This window comes from Sphaeramia orbicularis, chromosome 11 (genome assembly GCF_902148855.1).
Source record: "Sphaeramia orbicularis chromosome 11, fSphaOr1.1, whole genome shotgun sequence".
Classification (NCBI taxonomy): Eukaryota; Metazoa; Chordata; class Actinopteri; order Kurtiformes; family Apogonidae; genus Sphaeramia; species Sphaeramia orbicularis.
Genome location: NC_043967.1, coordinates 51,412,974 through 51,431,177, shown reverse-complemented (window position 1 = coordinate 51,431,177; position 18,204 = coordinate 51,412,974). Strand labels below are relative to the sequence as shown.

General features: G+C 36.7%; 1 protein-coding gene and 1 long non-coding RNA gene across 3 annotated transcripts; one reads left to right on the top strand and one right to left on the bottom strand.

The window, feature by feature from the left end:
• Positions 1-421: 421 nt before the first annotated feature.
• On the bottom strand, positions 422-16,558 carry hsd17b8 (hydroxysteroid (17-beta) dehydrogenase 8). 2 transcript variants are annotated; one of them, XM_030147483.1, is made up of 9 exons: positions 16,504-16,558; positions 13,262-13,464; positions 10,892-11,008; positions 10,011-10,106; positions 8,708-8,793; positions 8,112-8,196; positions 7,879-7,921; positions 7,725-7,799; positions 422-538 (listed from the first exon to the last, which is right to left on the bottom strand). In XM_030147483.1, the coding sequence occupies exons 1-9, from the start codon at positions 16,547-16,549 to the stop codon at positions 519-521; spliced, it is 771 nt and encodes a 256-aa protein (XP_030003343.1). In that variant the 5' UTR covers positions 16,550-16,558; the 3' UTR covers positions 422-518. The 2 variants fall into 2 exon arrangements, with proteins under 2 accessions (XP_030003343.1, XP_030003344.1); XM_030147484.1 differs by lacking the exon at positions 422-538 and adding an exon at positions 7,480-7,646.
• Positions 1,274-5,738, top strand: LOC115428437 (uncharacterized). Its single transcript, XR_003936624.1, has 5 exons — positions 1,274-1,538; positions 2,141-2,250; positions 2,337-2,455; positions 2,696-2,763; positions 5,150-5,738. It is a non-coding gene; the product is annotated as an uncharacterized LOC115428437 (long non-coding RNA).
• Positions 16,559-18,204: the final 1,646 nt, after the last annotated feature.

Here is an 18,204-nt window from a genome sequence, read left to right as displayed (position 1 = left end):
TTTAGTGAAAAAAAAACAATACAAACCTGATGCAATTCTCATTTTGGTCATGAATCTGAATCTGACATGACCCGCTGAATTACTACTACTACTACTTCTATTGATAATAATAATAATAATAATAATAATAATAATAATAATAATAATAATAATAATATTAATATTAATAATAATAATAATAGTAATAATCAAATACTCACGTAGCAGATGAGAGCAGAGAACCTGAATATCCCAGTGAGATAAGACCCTGGATCCTTGCATTTTTTTTTTTACCAGCTGGTGTCCAAACAAAAGGCCCAAATCTTTATAGGTTTTAACAGGACCTGAATCCAGAATCTGAAAAGGTGGGTTCGATTCCCAGAGGTGTCAGGAAAGAAGAAGGCTTAACAGAGGATTTTACACACAAAAGGCAGTTTTGTACAGTACAGATTTATAAAAACATAATCATCTGTAAACATTAACAGTACAGTCACTTAAACAACAGGATCTGGTCTTTATCATTTTGACGGACGGCTGATTCAGCCAATGAAAAGCCCACCCGACAGAATAAGACACATGTTAGATGTTTAATATGCGTTTCTCTGATTGATCACTGGGTTTTTGTTTGTTTTTTTACCTGGTGCTTCTATGCTGGCTTGTGTGATGCACCTGGAGTCTGAAGCGCACAGACATCTGCGACCTCTGGAGGCAGCGAAACGTAAACACAAGGAAACTGTTACAGCTGCAATGTAAGTAATTGAGAAGGGCGTCCTCTGGTGGAGAATTGACAAACTACATGTAGCCTCAAAATTAAATGAACTTAAAAGTGACTGAACTTAAGACTTTAACATAATTCAAATAACCACTGGATGCACCATGGGTTTGTGGTTTATGCAGTCAAAAACACAATGTCCATACCATAGATGTATTTCAAATGGTTTATTTTAAGGATTTTTGCAGGAAAACAACAACCAGAGCCTTTTGTGCTGTCTCTCCTGCTCATCCTGTCTGTCTGTCTGTCTGCCTGTCTGTCTGACTGACTGATTATCTGATTGTCTGTGAATGACGGAAAAAAAAAAACATAATCAAACAAAAAATAAACAATTAGCAAAAAATAAATAAATAAATAAATAAATAAATAAATTAGTAAACAAAAAAGTAAATAGACAAATAGCTCCTACACTACAGTAATCATGAATTAAAGCTTTTCTCCAAGTTTTCTCTGAATATGAAAGAAAAGATCACAAGACGGATGTACTTTATGTCTGTCACAAAATAAAGCTGAAACTACAGTTTGTGTTTCAGTGTCCATCTGTTCTCTCTCAATATTTAATCCGACAGCAGACAAACTGCCTGTCCCACATTTGTCGTTTATAATAACCACCAGTAGATGGCAGCACCGCGCCGACTACCGTCTGGTGAAGCTAACACAAGAGGAAGACTTCATTATGCGCAGGCGCAATGACTCGCCAACAACAACAACAACAACAGTGTTAGCCAACTGCACAGAAGCTACAAGCGAACCGCGAAAAGTTTGAATGAACATTTCCAGAGCAGAGGTAGCCCATGTTTGAACCTGCACATACGCATACTTTTCATGTGAATAATGAGTGTTAAAAGAGAAAAGCTACAGTTAGTCCCATTTAGTCCAAACAGTGTCTGTGTGTTCAGCTCACCGCGGGTGCAGATGCTAAAGTGGCTAAAGCTAAGACCTGGTCTATTATATTAAAATATTAAACTAATCATACTAGAGGGGTTTCTGTCCAATACTATGGGTCTGTGTTGCTGTGGGTTCTTTACAAACATAATATTGCTCCTCCTTTTCATATAAATGGTCTTTTGTGTCTCCTGAATGTTTCCATTTGTCTGTAATGTGTCAGTTTGTGTTTCCAACCACATCAGTTTTGTGGAGTCAGATCATGTAACTGGAAGTGAAACAGGCCTTTTGATACATGTACAAAGTTAGAGATGGAGCTTCCATGATGATATTGTGTCCATATGTACGCTGTAAATACAGTAACCTCTGACTGAATCCCATTTGTTTCATTTTTCTACTCATCTCTAAACTGACTACTGTAACCCTCCTCTGTGTGTGTGTGTGTGTGTGTGTGTGTGTGTGTGTGTGTGTGTGTGTGTGTGTGTGTGTGTGTTTCTTCTCCAGATGTAGTCAGTGAATGCAGCACCATACGGACGGTAACGGAGCTGAGCAGCAGTGGCCTGAGCACCTCATGGACAATTAAAGGAATGACATTTCCACTGTCATAATAGCTGGTATGTGTTCAGTAAATCCATCTGCTCTGCTCAGTATCATCTGTATCATCACACTGATGTTCTGTGTGGGATGTTTCCATCCTCAGTACAGTGTGCTGTTATTTTTGCCACTTGTACTTTTGCTGCCTCAGTGGATGAGATCATGGAAATGGAGGAGCATCATACAGACCTGATAACACCACCTTCTCAGTGCTGACACTACTAGGTGACATATTTTATCTTTATTTCATTGTGCTTTGTGTTAAATGCAGATCTTGGTTTTTGGGAAAATGTTTTAAAGAGAAATTGACAGAAAGTTTAGTAATGTGAATCGCTTTGGGGTAGGCTGAATTAGTTGATATTGTTCTTTTTATGGACTTTGCATTGAATTGATGGTCTTTATCATTGCATATGTTCTCTGCAGGATGTTAAAGTAATGTCAGCAATTTATTTGTCACACTTGTAGATTTCCTGCCTCAGCGGATGAAATCCTGGAAATAGAGAACCATCATTCAGAGCTGCCGAAGCTGCCGGGTGAGATATTTCATTTTTATCACTGAAAAGCTTCTTTGAGGTCAGTGAATACTCCAACTATGTGGTGTTTTTGATCTATTCAACTGGTGATTTCTTCAAATTTAATCTTTTAAGGTCAGTGAAGTTGCTCTGTTTGGTCTGAATCCATATTAACTTTCAGTGAGGAGCTCGTGTTTATGAATTTGTCCAACTGTTTACTGAGCAGTTTTTCTAGAATTTTGGAGCATTGAGGTAGTTTGTGAAATGGTTGTTATTCACAGATTCATAAAGAGGTATCAATTTTGCAAATTTGATTTGGTTTTTAGTTTAGACAGTCTTGGTTGACTGTTGGTTTGCAGAAATATGCATTCCTGATGTATGGGTTAAATTGAATTAAAACTGTTTTGTTTAAGAAGAGTTTGAGGTTTTCTACAGTCTGGTTGTGAGCGTTAATACTTCAGAAAAAAAGGCTGACTGAATTTGTCATGTAAAAGCCCAGTTTGTTCAAGGGATGAGATCCAGATCCTGTCATGTTTTTATCAGCTGGTTTATTTGTGTTCTTGTGAAGGTTCACGTTAGGGCTGCACGATTAATCGATTTTAAATCGAAATCGGATTTTTTAATTAGGACAATTTTTAAAAAAGGGAAAACGTAAAATCTATTTCATCTCTCTCATGCCTCCGGGCCGCGCGCCTCCGCGTGCCCGCGGGCTACCGTAGGCTCTTCCTGTGACAGCGGTCTGTCACAGAAGTCTGTGTAATGACCGGATGTTAAATCTGTTCATGAACCCGCAGTACTTATAGCAATATAAGCCGTGGCTTCACGCACGGATCCCGCAATTGAAATATAACTGCAAGCGGATCACTCATCTTCCGTTGTCCCGGATCCGTACCGTACTGTCTTCTTCCGAACCGGGTCTGGGTCTCGGGGTCATCAGCCTCAGCAGAGGAGCCCACACAGCCCTGTGCCCACACACATGCACCAGCTCCAGGATAGAATCCCTCCAGTGTGTCCTGGGTCGGTCTGTTCCACGCACGGATCCCCCAGTTTAAATAGAACCGCATGGGGAACACTCATATTAACCTGGTCCACGCACACACGACTGATGCCTGTCACTGACTGACACTGGTATCACTGCTGTGGGCCAGATACCCAGAAAAGAAAGAAAAAAAAACTTTTTTTTTTTTTTTTTTTTTTAAATAATTAATTTAGTCCTCTTATTTGCTAAATTTTTCATTCACAAATGTAAGTTCTGTAACACAAAACCAAATATTATTTATGTTTTGTAAGATGTTGAAATTTATTTAAAGCTGTTAGATAAATGTGGAAACAAAAAGGTTGTAACAACTATCAGTATTTGCTCTGATTTGGACATTTTCTTATAGTGTATTCCCCCTGACAAACTTATGTTATTTTCTTGTTGTATACATTGTTTGTGTACTCTACTTCATTTCAAAGATTTAATGAAGAGAAAAAACAAAACAAAACTGTAGGTTCATCACGTGATCCCATCACAGCTTTGAGGTCAGAGCAGTGGCTTGCATTGTGGGCTGCTCACGAAAACGACATGCTGACTGCTGTTGCCTTTTCTAGTTATACCCAAAAATCAAAATCGAAAATCGAGTTTTTAGAGGAAAAAATCGGGATTTTTTTTTTTGCCAAAATCGTGCAGCCCTAGTTCACGTCCTCTGTGGTCTTGTTGAAGCTGTCAGACAGGGGTTCTTAGAGCCATGGTGCTTGGTAGTGGTAGTGGTTTCATCCTTGGCTCTTCCACAGCCACTACCGTTGGCAGGTTAAGGGTTGGAGACTTGTGAGGGCCGAGTATCGAAGGCAGGTAGTGAGGGAGGGGTGGACGGGGCCTGGACCCCTCTGAGCCCCCACACATCTGTCAGGGAGGGGTTATGGAGCAGGAGATGATGAGCAGCTGCTGTTTTACACCAATGACTGATGAAGTGTTGCTCAGTTGAACATGTGCATCTACTTCTCACTCCATCTATTTGTCGACAGTGTTGTAGTTGAATTTTAGTTCTTGCTCCTTGGTGACACCCCCACCCCCTTTGTATTTGTAATGTGTTTGTATGTGACGTTATATTAAATATTGTTTGTCCTTGTAACATTGAGTATCCATTGCTGTTTAAGTCTGTTGCTTTACTTATTCAAACTACTGTTTTGTGTTGTACTATGTTAACCCTTTAAGCGCCAAAGTGTCAATATTGCGACAAGTAACATAACTGAATGAAACAGACAGCTTTTTAAAATCTTGATATCAAAATTGAATATTAAAAAACAAAACTCTGGCACCTAAAGGGTTACATATTGCAGTATCAGTCATGCTATTGTTGTGTTTCTACTTTGTATTGTACCTTATGTTTACTTTGTTTACTGTTTTGTCTTGTGTTTCTTCCAGGTTTTCGATGGTGGCCCTTCTTTGATTCAAGTCATGTTATTTCTTGCTCCATGTGGGTAAGAAATAACATTTCTTGGGTCTGGAGGTGAGGGGAGTTAAATACCCACCCTCTCAGTGATGGGAGGATGCATCACCCACTGTTTCTTTCAATAAAATGTTATGTAAGAACCCCTACTCCTCTTCCATCCTTATTTGCTGAGCCTTGGATTTGTACTTCCGACCAGCCTCACACCACTCATTTGTCTTCACACCACTGGCCTTTCCACTGAGCTATCTGTGAGCTACAAATAATGGGCTAGAACTTGTATTTATTCTGTTTGTTTTTGAACCAGAACACAGAAAAGCTGTTCATGTGGGTCGTGAACCATCAACCTCTGGGCTTGGAGTGTGAGTTTTGTCTCTGTTCTAGACCACTGAGCTACCTGTCAGTCCATAATGGTTTGGTGGAAGTTGTATTTATTCTGTTTGTTTTTGAGGCAAAGCACAGAAAAGCAGTTCATGTGGGTTGTGAACCATCAACCTCTGGGCTTGGAGTGTGAGTTTTGTCTCTGTTCTAGACCACTGAGCTACCTATCAGTCTATGACAGTTTGGTGGAAGTTGTATTTATTGTTTCTTTCTGTCCTTCTTTTCAATTTGGTAAAAACACTCACTGGAGTAGGATTTGATCCACCAACCTCAGATTGATGTGACTGTGACATGTGTTCTGTAGTGAAACCACTGAGCTACATGTCAGACACTAGTGTGCTGTACATGTTGACAAGTGTAAAATATGTGTGAACCGACCCCTTGACTAATGAGTCCAGACTCTGGTCCATCTCCAACCAAGAGGGAGGCTCTAGTTCCATCCACCCATAACTGTCATCCATTGAAGAAGCCGACTCTTACCACCTTAACTGTAACTGTTATTAGACCCATTCCATGTGATCGTGGTTATTAGTCTGGCTCAGTTTCATTGATGAACACTGATGTTCACAGTACTGTCTCAAGTCGGATAAATTACCTGCATATATTTATTCAGTCTGTGTCACTGCCAAAGGTTTTCTATAAATAAAGTCCATCCATGTGTCCTCCATCTTCTCAGACATTTCAACATGAGATAATTTAGAGTTAACAGCTTTTTTTTTTTTTTTTTGGCTTAAGTTTTCATTGAATTCAAAAACTAATTTTGACTTGGTAAAACAATCTCCTTTAAGACATAAGTGAACCATAACATGTAAGAAAAATTTTGCAGTGAGTAAAAATAAAATTCTCCATGTATGAGTTTTACAAGTGAACACTGCCCCCCGGTGGTCATAATGTGTAAGTACATGCTTTGATGCTGACTTACTTTGAAATTCTTAACTTGGTATCTCTAAATAACTTGAGCAGCATCCACTGACCTTATTTTATTATTTTATAGTGAAAAACACAAATGCAAACCTGTTGTGATTCTCACTGTATTCATGAATCTGACATGAACCACTGAACTAACGCCTGCAGGTAAAAAGACTGAGGCTCATGGAGCTGGTCTTAAAATCATAATGATAAAAGATAAGATATTAACCCTTTCATGCATAGTGGTCACTACAGTGGACAGCTATTCTACAGCTGTTTAGTTGCATATCAGCCAAGACAGTGGACACTTACGTACCATCCCATACTCTGCAATTCACACTATTACAGTAACTTTGCTGTTCTTGATAAACCTGATCTGCAGTAACATGTTTGACTGTAAATCAATTGCTTGTCATTATTATTAAACAGTTTGGGTTTTTTTTTTTTTTTTTTTAGATAAAGGTTTTTTTGCATATTATCTCCATGAAGTGAGTAATGACTAGTATTAGAGTACATTAAAATGTGAGAAAACATCAGATTAGCTGCATTAAATGTGTTATTTCATAGTTTTCACATGATCTATCAGTAAATACATGCTTCTTTGCTTCAAAAATTAAATCCATGGTGTCAAACTGAGCGGACATTTTTTGAACTCCATGAAAAATAGATTCATAACAAAATTTTCAATCACATTTTTTTTTCATGCCTAAAGAGGAATAAAAACACTCAAGAAAATACATTTTGATCAAGGTTCTCATAATTCGTGCATGAAAGGGTTAAATACTACTTCAACGAGTACTACTACTACTAATAATGCTTAAATACTCAATTAACAGACAAGAGCAGAGAACCTGAACATCTCAGTGAGATAAGCTCCTGGATCCTTGCAGTGTTTTACCAGCCTGTGTCCAAACAAAAGACCCAAATCTATCTGAAAACAGGTTTTAACAGGACCTGAATCCACAATCTGGACAGGTGGATTTGATTCCCAGATGTGTCAGGAAAGAAGAGAAGCTGTGACTACAGTACAGGATTTTATTGAACACAAAAGGCAGTTTTGTACAATTCAAATGTACAGATTTATAAAACATAATCATCTGTGAACATTAACTGTACAGTCTCCTAAACAGCAGGATCTTCATCATTTTGACGGACGGCTGATTCAGCCAATGAAAAGCCCACCTGACAGAATAAGACACGTTGGACGTTTAATGTGCATTTCTCTGACCAATCACTGAGTTTGTGTTGTTTTTTTTTTACCTGTCACTTCGAGGCTGGCTCCTGTGATGTACCTGGAGTCATCTGAGGCTAGAAACGCACAGACATCTGCGACCTCTGGAGGCAGCAAAACACAAACACAAACTGTTACAGCTGTAGACGATACAAAGAGACTAAAGGTGTTGCATTCACTGACCTGCAGGTTCACCCATTCTGCCCAGAGGCACTAAGGACATCATCTGAAACACACGAGTCAACATCACTAGAAGAAAAACAAAAACATAGGACAGAGAACGAGATCTGCAGCCGATTTATGCAGCTCAGATTTTTTACACAAAAAACCTCTGCAGAAACTTAGTATAAATTATCTTTAAGCCCATTTTTAACTGTTTCAATACATATAGTTACTCAAGATAAAGTATGGTGTACCTTGTTAATAACCTTCTCTGGTACTTTATCTGTCATTGGAGTCGATATGAAGCCAGGAAGCACACAGTTACAGCGAATCCCAAACCTGTAAACACAGGGATAATTATCTTAATATTTTTATTTCATTCACATTTAACCTCCTCCGTCTGGAAGGGAGGTTGTGTATTTGTTACCATATAGTTGCCTATAACATGATTATGTAAAAACTATCAGACCAGTTTTCATGAGACTTGGTAGAATAACAGCCCAAAGAACATGGAAGAGCCTGTTAAAACGTCTATAACAGATGTACTTTCTAATAGTGTAAATGACATGGTTTGAGAATGTGTTCTGAAGTGAACCCCTCTAGTTTTTATAAGTTTCATGTAATTCCATTAACATTAACAGTATTAAATACTGAGTCAATTTAAGGGATTTCTAAAGCTTTTTCAGAGCAATGAACGTAACTCTTGACACAACACCCTTGTCTGTCAGTGTCTTCTGTGTAATTTTTGGACTTTGCTAACTCCTTCCACGGGTCAGACCAAACACGCTGAGGGCCAGTTTTGGCCCACAGGCCGTATGTTTGACACCCCTGCCCTAAAGCCTCTGCGTACCTGCTGAGCTCTTTAGCTGCACTTCTGGTTAAACCCTCCACTCCAGCTTTAGAGGCGGCATAATTGGCCTGCCCAATGTTCCCCACCTACAAAATGAACCAGAAGATGAAGTAGAGGTTAGTGTTTTTCATTCAACAGCAGGTTTTTAAATCCATCAGATATTTTTAACAAATACTCATGTTTGTGTCTTTCATACCATCTGTCATATTTAGTCCTTATTACCCCACCCCCCCAAAGGGGAGGCACAGGGTATTGTTTTTGGTCAGGTTTGTTTGTTTGTTTGTTTGTTTGTTTGTTTGTTTGTTAACACTTCAGCAGCAAAACTATTGGTTGAATTCAGGCCAAATTTGGTATGTAGATCACCAGTGACCCAGAATAGATCTCATTTCATTTTGGGAACAGTAGGTCAAACTTCAAATTTTTTATGATTATGAATTGTTATGTTTTCATCAGGATCTGGTTGTTTGTTTGTCGTCTGTCTGTTAGCAAGATAACTAAAAAGTTATGGACGGATTTTGATTTTCAGGAAATGTTGACACAGACACAAGGAACAAATTATAAAATTTTGGTGGCGATCGGGGGGGGGGGGACTGATCTGCCTTGGTGGAGGTCTGCGCTCTCCGAGTGATTTTCTAGTTCAAATCTTTTTTTTTCCCCCATTTACTTGGGTGAAATTTCAAACATCTTTAGCAGCAAAACTATTGGTTGAATTCATACAAAACTGGGTTTATAGATTGCCAGTGACCCAGAATAGATATGATTACATTTTTAGAAAAGTAGGTCAAAGTTACAATATTTTTATGATTTTTTAAAATCTTTTCCCCCATTTACTTATAATGGGTGAAAATTCAAAGCACTATAAAAATGTCAATTTTAACTCAATTTACTTAAAACGTTGCAGAGCTATAGAGATTAATTTCAGACATCACTCTGCAAAAATATCTAAGTGAAAGCTTGTTTATGAAATTTTTTGTTACATTTTTAAATGTTATTTTTCCCACTTATTTATAATGGGTGAAATTTCAAATGTTTATAAAAACATCAATTTTGTTTCAATTTACTTCAAACTTGGCACATACCATTTTTACATTTAACAAATGTTGAATAAGGATCAATGCCAAATTAAGCTACAGTACATGCACGGAGCAGGGTTTGTTGTGCCTGGTACCACTTAAGTGTGTTTTTTATGGATTTCTTCTCTAATCAGTCAGTTCATTGTATTTATCTCATTCTAATTGTTACATGCGTCAAATAAATAAATAAACATTGTCTTCCAGCTCTGTTTGTTGTATTTGTATTTCACCTTCCCCACGATGCTTCCCACAGTAATGACGGATCCTTTGGGCGCTCCACAAGCCACCAGAGCCTGAGCAACAGCCTGAGTGACCAAGAAGGAACCCTGGGAAAAACGCAGGATGAAATATGACAGAACTGTCAGCTGGGTTTTAATGTTTGTAAATGGAAAATCCCTCTAGAACCGGGGTGTCAAACTTGCGGCCCGTGGGCCAAAACCGGCCCACCAAAGGTTCCAGTCTGGCCCATGGAATGAATTTAGGGAGTACAAAAATTACACTGAAGATATTAAGAGGAAAGGGTGTCGAACTTGTATTAATTTCACGTTCCACAAACAGAATAAATGTGATCTAAAGTAAAATAATAGCACAAAAATAATGACTACAAATTTTCTTGGTTTAATGTGGAAAAATATTACATGATGCCTATAAATAAGGACAACTCTAATTTTTTGTCTTTGTGCAAAAAATTGCATTAAATTATAAAAATATTTACTTTTACAAACTATCCTTCAACAATAAAATGTAAACAACCTGAAATGTCTTAATAAAATTAAGTGCATTTTTAACATTATAATGCCTTATACTAAATTTTTTGTCCCTTTGCACTGATTTTTCTAAAGAAATGTAAGTTTTTTCATGTTATTCACATCTTTAAAATATTTTCACAATTCAATGTTTGTTTGTTTTTGCAGTAAAACAAGGAGAAAATTTTGGAGTCGTCATTATTTATGTGTTATTATGTTATTATTTTGCTGGTCTGACCCACTTTAGATCAAACTGGGCTAAATGTGGCCCCTGAACTAAAATGAGTTTGACACTCCTGCTCTAGAGTTTCCCGTGCACTGGACATGTGTTTTACTGTCAGGTTATTTCGGGTCCGGCTGTTTACCTTCAGGTTGATCTGGATGACTCGGTCAAACTGATCCTCATCCATGTTGAGCAGGAAGTCGTCCTGAGTGATTCCTGCTGCGTTCACACACACCGACGGAGGCTGGAAATATAGACTCTGAACGAGAGGGAGATGAGGACATTCAGGAAAAAGAACAAAACGTGACACTTTCTGTCACCTCTTGTAAAATGTGAGTTATAATCAAATCCTAACAAGTTTTCCATGAGGTGTGATGGCTTTGTTTACGTAGACATTACACATTTCTTGCTCTTATTGAATAGAAACAAAAAAAATACTAAACAATTCCAGTCATCGATGAAGTTAATGCTATTTCCACATTTTCGTAACTGTCGTTCCTATTAAATTCTTCAACTGTAGTAGTCTGTTATGGTGTAAATGTATCTGATTACAATTTAATTATAAATTGAAAATATTATTACACTTCTGTAGATCTTTACCAATGCATTCTGCACCACTGCTTTGGCAAACACATCTATGTACAACCAGGATTAATACATCTTACAGGTCTGCATCCCCCTGCAGCTCACAGAGTTACTGTAAGTTTTCCTTTTCCCAGTTCTCAAAACCTTAATTCCTCTGTCATTTTTAAAGAAACACACTGCAAACTCATGGAGCAGGGGCATGAAAATGGTTTTAGTTCAGGAGCTACATGCAGCCACAACGCTGCTGGACCAGTAAAGATAAAGCATAATGTCCTATAAAATCAATGAATGACAACTCCAAAATCTGTCATTGTTCTAGTGCAAAAAAGTACATTATACTCTGATCAAATTTATATTCACAAACAATCCATTTACAAAAAATCTGAAAAACCCAAACAACCTGAAATTTCTTAAGTACAATATTAGGCCTCATCTTATCATTTATACATGTGCATCACAACTCACAGATCACAGTGGATCTACAAAGACACAAAACATTTAGGAACAGGTTTAATATTGGTAAAACTGCACTTACTTCTCTTAAGACATTTCAAGCTGTTCATAGATTTTTTGTATTTTTTGTGAAAGGAGAGTTTGTAAATGTAAATTTTTTCATAATGTGATTTTACTTTTGGATTTTTCACATTAAAACAGGGAGAAAAATTTGCAGTTGTCATTATTTATAGGTTTTTATTCTGTTACTTTACTGATCTGACCCGCTGGAGATCAAATTGGTCTGTATGTGGCCCCTGAACTAAAACTACCGTTAATATCTCTAATGTAGTGTATGTGTCACCATAATTTTTTTTTACATAAACTCAGCATCCTAAAAACATTAATACTCACCTGTTAATGCTGTCTGTAAACTAGATATACTCTGATCACTTAAAATGAATATTAGTGGAGTATGAAGTTTGGACAAAACTGTTATGTCTTTGTCGTGAGGATGATGTGAATTTATTTATTTATTTATTTAACCAGGTAAGTTAGTTGAGAACTGATTCTCATTTTCAATAACAACCTGGACATAAAGAGACGAACAACCAATCACTCTCACACCTATGGGTAATTAATTTAGATGAACCATTAACCTACTACTGCATGTCTTTGGTGGTAGGAGGAAGCCAGAGAACCCAAAAATAACCGACATGAACACGGGGAGAACACGTAAACTCCACACAGAAAGCTCCCTGGTGTTGGAATGATTTGTTGAGTGATTTGTGAATGTGCTCTTAAAACAGATCCTTTAAAGGGCTCATATTTATCTAAACCCACTTTTATTAGTCTTTGGCTTATTTATTTGTGTATTTGGACCCCAATAGTTCATAAAGTTTGAATTTGAACCCTCCAGGTGCTGCTAAGCTATCTTTATATATATTCCAGCAAAAATCCAGTGGATTTCCACAACCTGTTTTAATTCCTGCTTAATCTGTTATGTCTACAAGTAATTATGTCACGACATTTGCACATATAAGATCCAGACTTCCGACAAACATTTCTCTGAGTACGACATAACTGTTTGTCAGCAGCAGCGGTTGTAGTCCATACTGAAAATATGTCCAAACTTTGAGCGGATTACCTAAAATGTTCAGTTGTTGGTTGAACGGGACAGAGCAGCACAGCCAACAACCTGGAGGGGGTGGGGCATGACGTAGCTCATTTGCATTTAAAGGGCCAGTGTTCAAAACCCCCTTTCTGGTGTCATTACTCAGAAATAGGGTTGAAGATGGACCTGTGGAGTTGAATTAATGAAGAATTCAGACCCAAGCAGAGCATTTACAGTTTATGCAGACCACAGGGAAATGTTTGAAAATGCATAATTCCATTAAAAAAAGCTAAATATCACTCCTTTAAGATTCCTCCCACAGATCATCCAGCCCTGTCCTGTCCTGCTCCGTCCACTGTTTTCTGTCAGTAAAACACACACCTGTACATTTGTGATCAGTCTCTTCACACTCTCCTTTGATGCCACGTCCACCTCAGCTGCCATGTGACCCTGCCCTCTGTGGTCCGTCTGCAGCTTCTCCAGGGTTTCACTGGCTGAATCCGGGCTGATGTCAGCGACCACAACAGAGGCACCTTCAGAGGCGAAACGCTGGCACACGGCTCGTCCGATCCCACTGCCTCCTCCTGAGAAGAAAAACATCAACATGAAGGCTCAGCTAAACCTCACCTTGTGCTTTCATTCATCTTCTGGTGGACGTCACTCATTTTCCCTCCATCACCTCCACTGTCATCACCTTTCATTAAACAGTCAACATCATCTCTTTATCAAAATAAAGACACTAGGACCTGAAACTCCTTCCCAAGAGCTTTTCTGCCAGAACTTCTACGGATTTAACTGAAGGAAAGAATGAATTAATGCATTTATTGTCACTGCATGTTCACAAACAAGTCTCACATGATACTATCTGTTCAAGCAGTGGCCCTGAGTTTATGGAATGAATACATTGTCAATGGCACTTTGCATTTTAAACTCACTTGTTCTTGCCTGTGAGGGTTTTATGATCATTGGCTTTTATGTTTTTATGCCTTTATATGTAGTTGTGTTTATTTATTTTTTTTTTTTTTGCCAATGTATTTTACTTCTGATTTTATTGTAAAGCACTTTGTGAAGTATTTCTGTGATAAGTGCTATATAAATACATTTATTATTATTATTATTATTATTATTATTATTATTATTATTATTATTATCCTAATTGTGGTACCTTCAAAGGGAAGTTCTTCAGTGCCTGATTTTCTCTGATTTCCAGTAAACAGCAGAGGTAAGACAGACGGTGTAAGCACACGTTCTGGTATCCTATCTGTTTTGTCCACTTTGGATTTATTTTAAAAACAGGTTTGTCTGGCTCAGTAAAATGCATCATTATGTCTAGAAAATCATTTTGGGACATGTTCAGTGATGCATGACTCAGTTGCTGAAGCAAAACACAAATATCAAGCATCTCCAAAATGGCCCCCTTTTATCCTGATGTCTGTTATACTGAGTCTGGAACTCTTTTGTATTAATAGCGACATGATTTACTCAACTGGAAAGGAGTTCCATTAAAGCAACAAATACTTATGATCAGAAAAACAACAAACACTTTTAAATAAGATATGTTTAGGTGATCAGATAGGATATTCCATTCCCTTCTGCATGGAATGGATCATTTAAAACATTCTTATTTTGCCTTAAAATTGAACATCTTGCCCTCCTCATAGATTTTAAAGCTTGATATATTTGATGTATAAATATAGCGTGTTTAACATGTTTCAAGCAATAGAATCTACAAGGTGGGTAAGAATGTTATTTTAGATGTTATAAGTAAAACCTAATTATTTTGCTGTATTTTCAAACATGATATTCAAATGAGTTCAGGTCAAAGGTCATGGTTGGTCATTATATGGAGCTGGATATGTATTAAACGCACTATCTATTATATGCACGAATGATAGATAAGGTGCTAAAATTGCATAAGAGCTTTGACGTGATATTTAGGAAATATTGCTGGTACAAGGTGATGGTAAATGGGGGTGAGTTCAGCTGCAGCTGTAGCAACATCTGGAGGTTTAGATAGTTGGAGAAGATCAATTTACAGCCGCAGAAAAAATTATTGGACCATCAAAAATCATCAAAAACAATGGTTATACAATCAAGTACTAACTCCTGTGTGTGTCATGTGACTAAAACAGACAGAAAAGAAAACAGGGAATGCCTAAAAGCACTGTTTTTGTCAGTACAATGCCATAGATCAGGGGTCTCAAACATGCGGTCCGGGGGCCAAATGCAGCCCGCCAAAGGTTTCAGTCCAGCCTGTGGGAGAAATTTTCAAAGTGCAAAAATTCCACAGTCAAGGCTGTCGAATTCATTTTCTTTCAGGTTCCACACACAGACCAATATGATTTCAAGTAAAATAACAGCATAATAACCTAAAAAAAATAATGACTCCATATTTTCTTCTAGGTTTGATGTGAAAAAATAATATTACACTATGCCTATAAATAATGACAACTTCAAATATTTGTTTTTGTTTTAGTGCAAAAAATAACATTAAATTATGAAAATATTAGCATTTACAAACTATCCTGTAACAATAAAATGTGAATAACCTGAACAAATAACCTGAAATTTCTAAAGAAAATTAAGCACAATTTTAACTATTTTCTGCCTGTTACTAAGTGTTTAGTGTCTTTGTAGATCCGATCCATAATGCACATGTACAAATGATAAGTTGAAGTATAATATTGTTAAAACTGCACTTATTTTTCTAAACAAATTTCAGTTTTTTCAGATTATTCACATCTTTTTTGTTTGAATAGCTCATAAAAGTAAGCATTTTCATAATTTCGTGGTTGTTGTTTTTTTTGTTTGTTTTTTTTTCCACTAAAACAAAGACAAAAAATTTGGAGTTGTCATTATTTATAGGTTATTATGCTATTATTTTACTGGTCTGGCCCACTTGAGATCAAATCAGGCTGAATGTGGCCCCTGAAAGAAAATGAGTTTGAGACCCCTGCCATAGATATTGATGCAAAAACTGAAGTGATTTTGGTTATTATCATGAAAACCATGTTAAATGGATAGATATCAGCTCTGAAATTAAACTCTTATGAGCTCTATTTGCTGTTATCATTGTATTTGTCCAAATAAATGTACCTTTAGTTGTACCAGGCATTAAAATGAACTAGAAACTGATAATTGTTTCTGCAACTGTATAGCATCATAAGATGGATCCTTGTTGGAATCTAAAATTCACCTATTTCTGCTTAAGTCTATGAAAGTGGACCAGGTAGGGACAGAAAGGAGACAAACCCTTTCCTTCATCCTCCAGGTTGTGCAGTAAAAGTCTGTCAGATTTTGTGAACTTCAGCTCAACTCTTTGCTGCATTCACACTAGAACTCATCTGTTGTGTTAGGGTTTGGATCTGCTGTCACTGTACTTTCCTGCAAACTGAATTCAATTATACAAGTGCATTTTTACAGAATTCGGCTCTAAATAATATCATAAAATATGTGTCAAAGTTCAATCGCTATTTTCCGTTTGACCTGCAAGTTGACAAATGAAAACCACGTAAGATTAGCGTTTTATCCGCATTACCACCGTTCTGAGTTAAACACAAAGCACTACAACAATGTATTTATCCATTTAAAAACATTTCATTAGTAGAATAAAAACAATTTACCCGTAACCAGTGTCAACCTTGATATTAGTCTGGTTGAAGCCGCCATGTTGGTTTTCTGTTGTTGTCGTTTTCAGTGTGTCCACAAGATGGCGCTAACATACTGCCAATGTCTTATCATGTAGACTGTATTATCCTCCTAAAGTCCAGTAATGTATTTATGTTCTCTGAAGTAGATAGAGTTTCACAGCTTTACTTAAAAAATAAATAAATAAATAAATAAATTTAAATAAATACAGGGTGGGGAAGCAAAATTTACAATGAACATTTAGTTGTTTTTTCTCAGCAGGCACTACATCTATTGTTTTGAAACCAAACATATATTGATGTCATAATCATACCTAACACTATTATCCATACCTTTTCAGAAACTTTTGCCCATATGAGTAATCAGGAAAGCAAACGTCAAAAGTGTGTGATTTGCTGAATGCACTCGTCACACCAAAGGAGATTTCAAAAATAGTTGGAGTGTCCATAAAGACTGTTTATAATGGAAAGAAGAGAATGACTATGAGCAAAACTATTACGAGAAAGTCTGGAAGATACTATTAAAGAAGAATGGGAGAAGTTGTCACCCGAATATTTGAGGAACACTTGCGCAAGTTTCAGGAAGCGTGTGAAGGCAGTTATTGAGAAAGAAGGAGGACACATAGAATAAAAACATTTTCTATTATGTAAATTTTCTTGTGGCAAATAAATTCTCATGACTTTCAATAAACAAACTGGTCATACACTGTATTTCAATCCCTGCCTCAAAATATTGTAAATTTTGCTTCCCCACCTTGTAAATAAATAAATAAATAAATAAATAAATAAAAATAATAATTCCACTGAAAGGACATTATATTAACCCTTTCATACATAGTGGTCACTCCAGTGGACAGTTACTCTACAGCTTTACTCTTGTATATTCATGGGTTTTGTTGTTTTAGTTCCATATCAGCCAACACAGTGGACACTTATGCATCATCTCATAAACTGCAATTCATACCATTATTGTAACTTTGCTGTTCTTGGTTGGTTCTTGAGTGGAAATCAATTGTTAATATTTATTTTTTGCATATTATCTCCATGAAGTGAGTAATAACTAGTATTAGAATATGTTAAAATGTGAGTAAACATCAGATTAGCTGCATTAAACATGGTTTCATTTCACTGTTTTCATATCACTTTATGATATTGGGTTTTAAATACATGTTTCTTTGCTTCAAGAATAAAATTAATGGTGCAGCTGAGTGGACATTTTTGTAACTCCATGAAAAACAGGTTGATTTAAAAAAAAATCACATTGGGTTTTTTTTCATGCCTAAAGAGGAATAAAAACACTCAGGAAAAAAAAATCTTGATTAAGGTTCTCATAATTCATGCATGAAAGGGTTAAAAAAATCGTTTGATTACAAAAAATGTATCAGAAAAAACTGTTGCATCATGCTGTTTCCAATTATTTGATGTAAAATGGCGAAAACGTCTACTTACTGGGTCTCAGGAGGATATTTATGTTATTATTTCGACAGTAATTATCCCAATTTACTCTTGTATAACTGTTCACTGGAGAATCTGAATTAAAATGTACCGAACTAGCAATAAATTCATGTGAAGAAATATATTCGACATCTAAACAGTGTAAAGCAGAAATGTAACATCTGTGTTCATTATAAAAGAATAAACTGCGAATAAAAGTATCTAAATATATATTTATTTTTT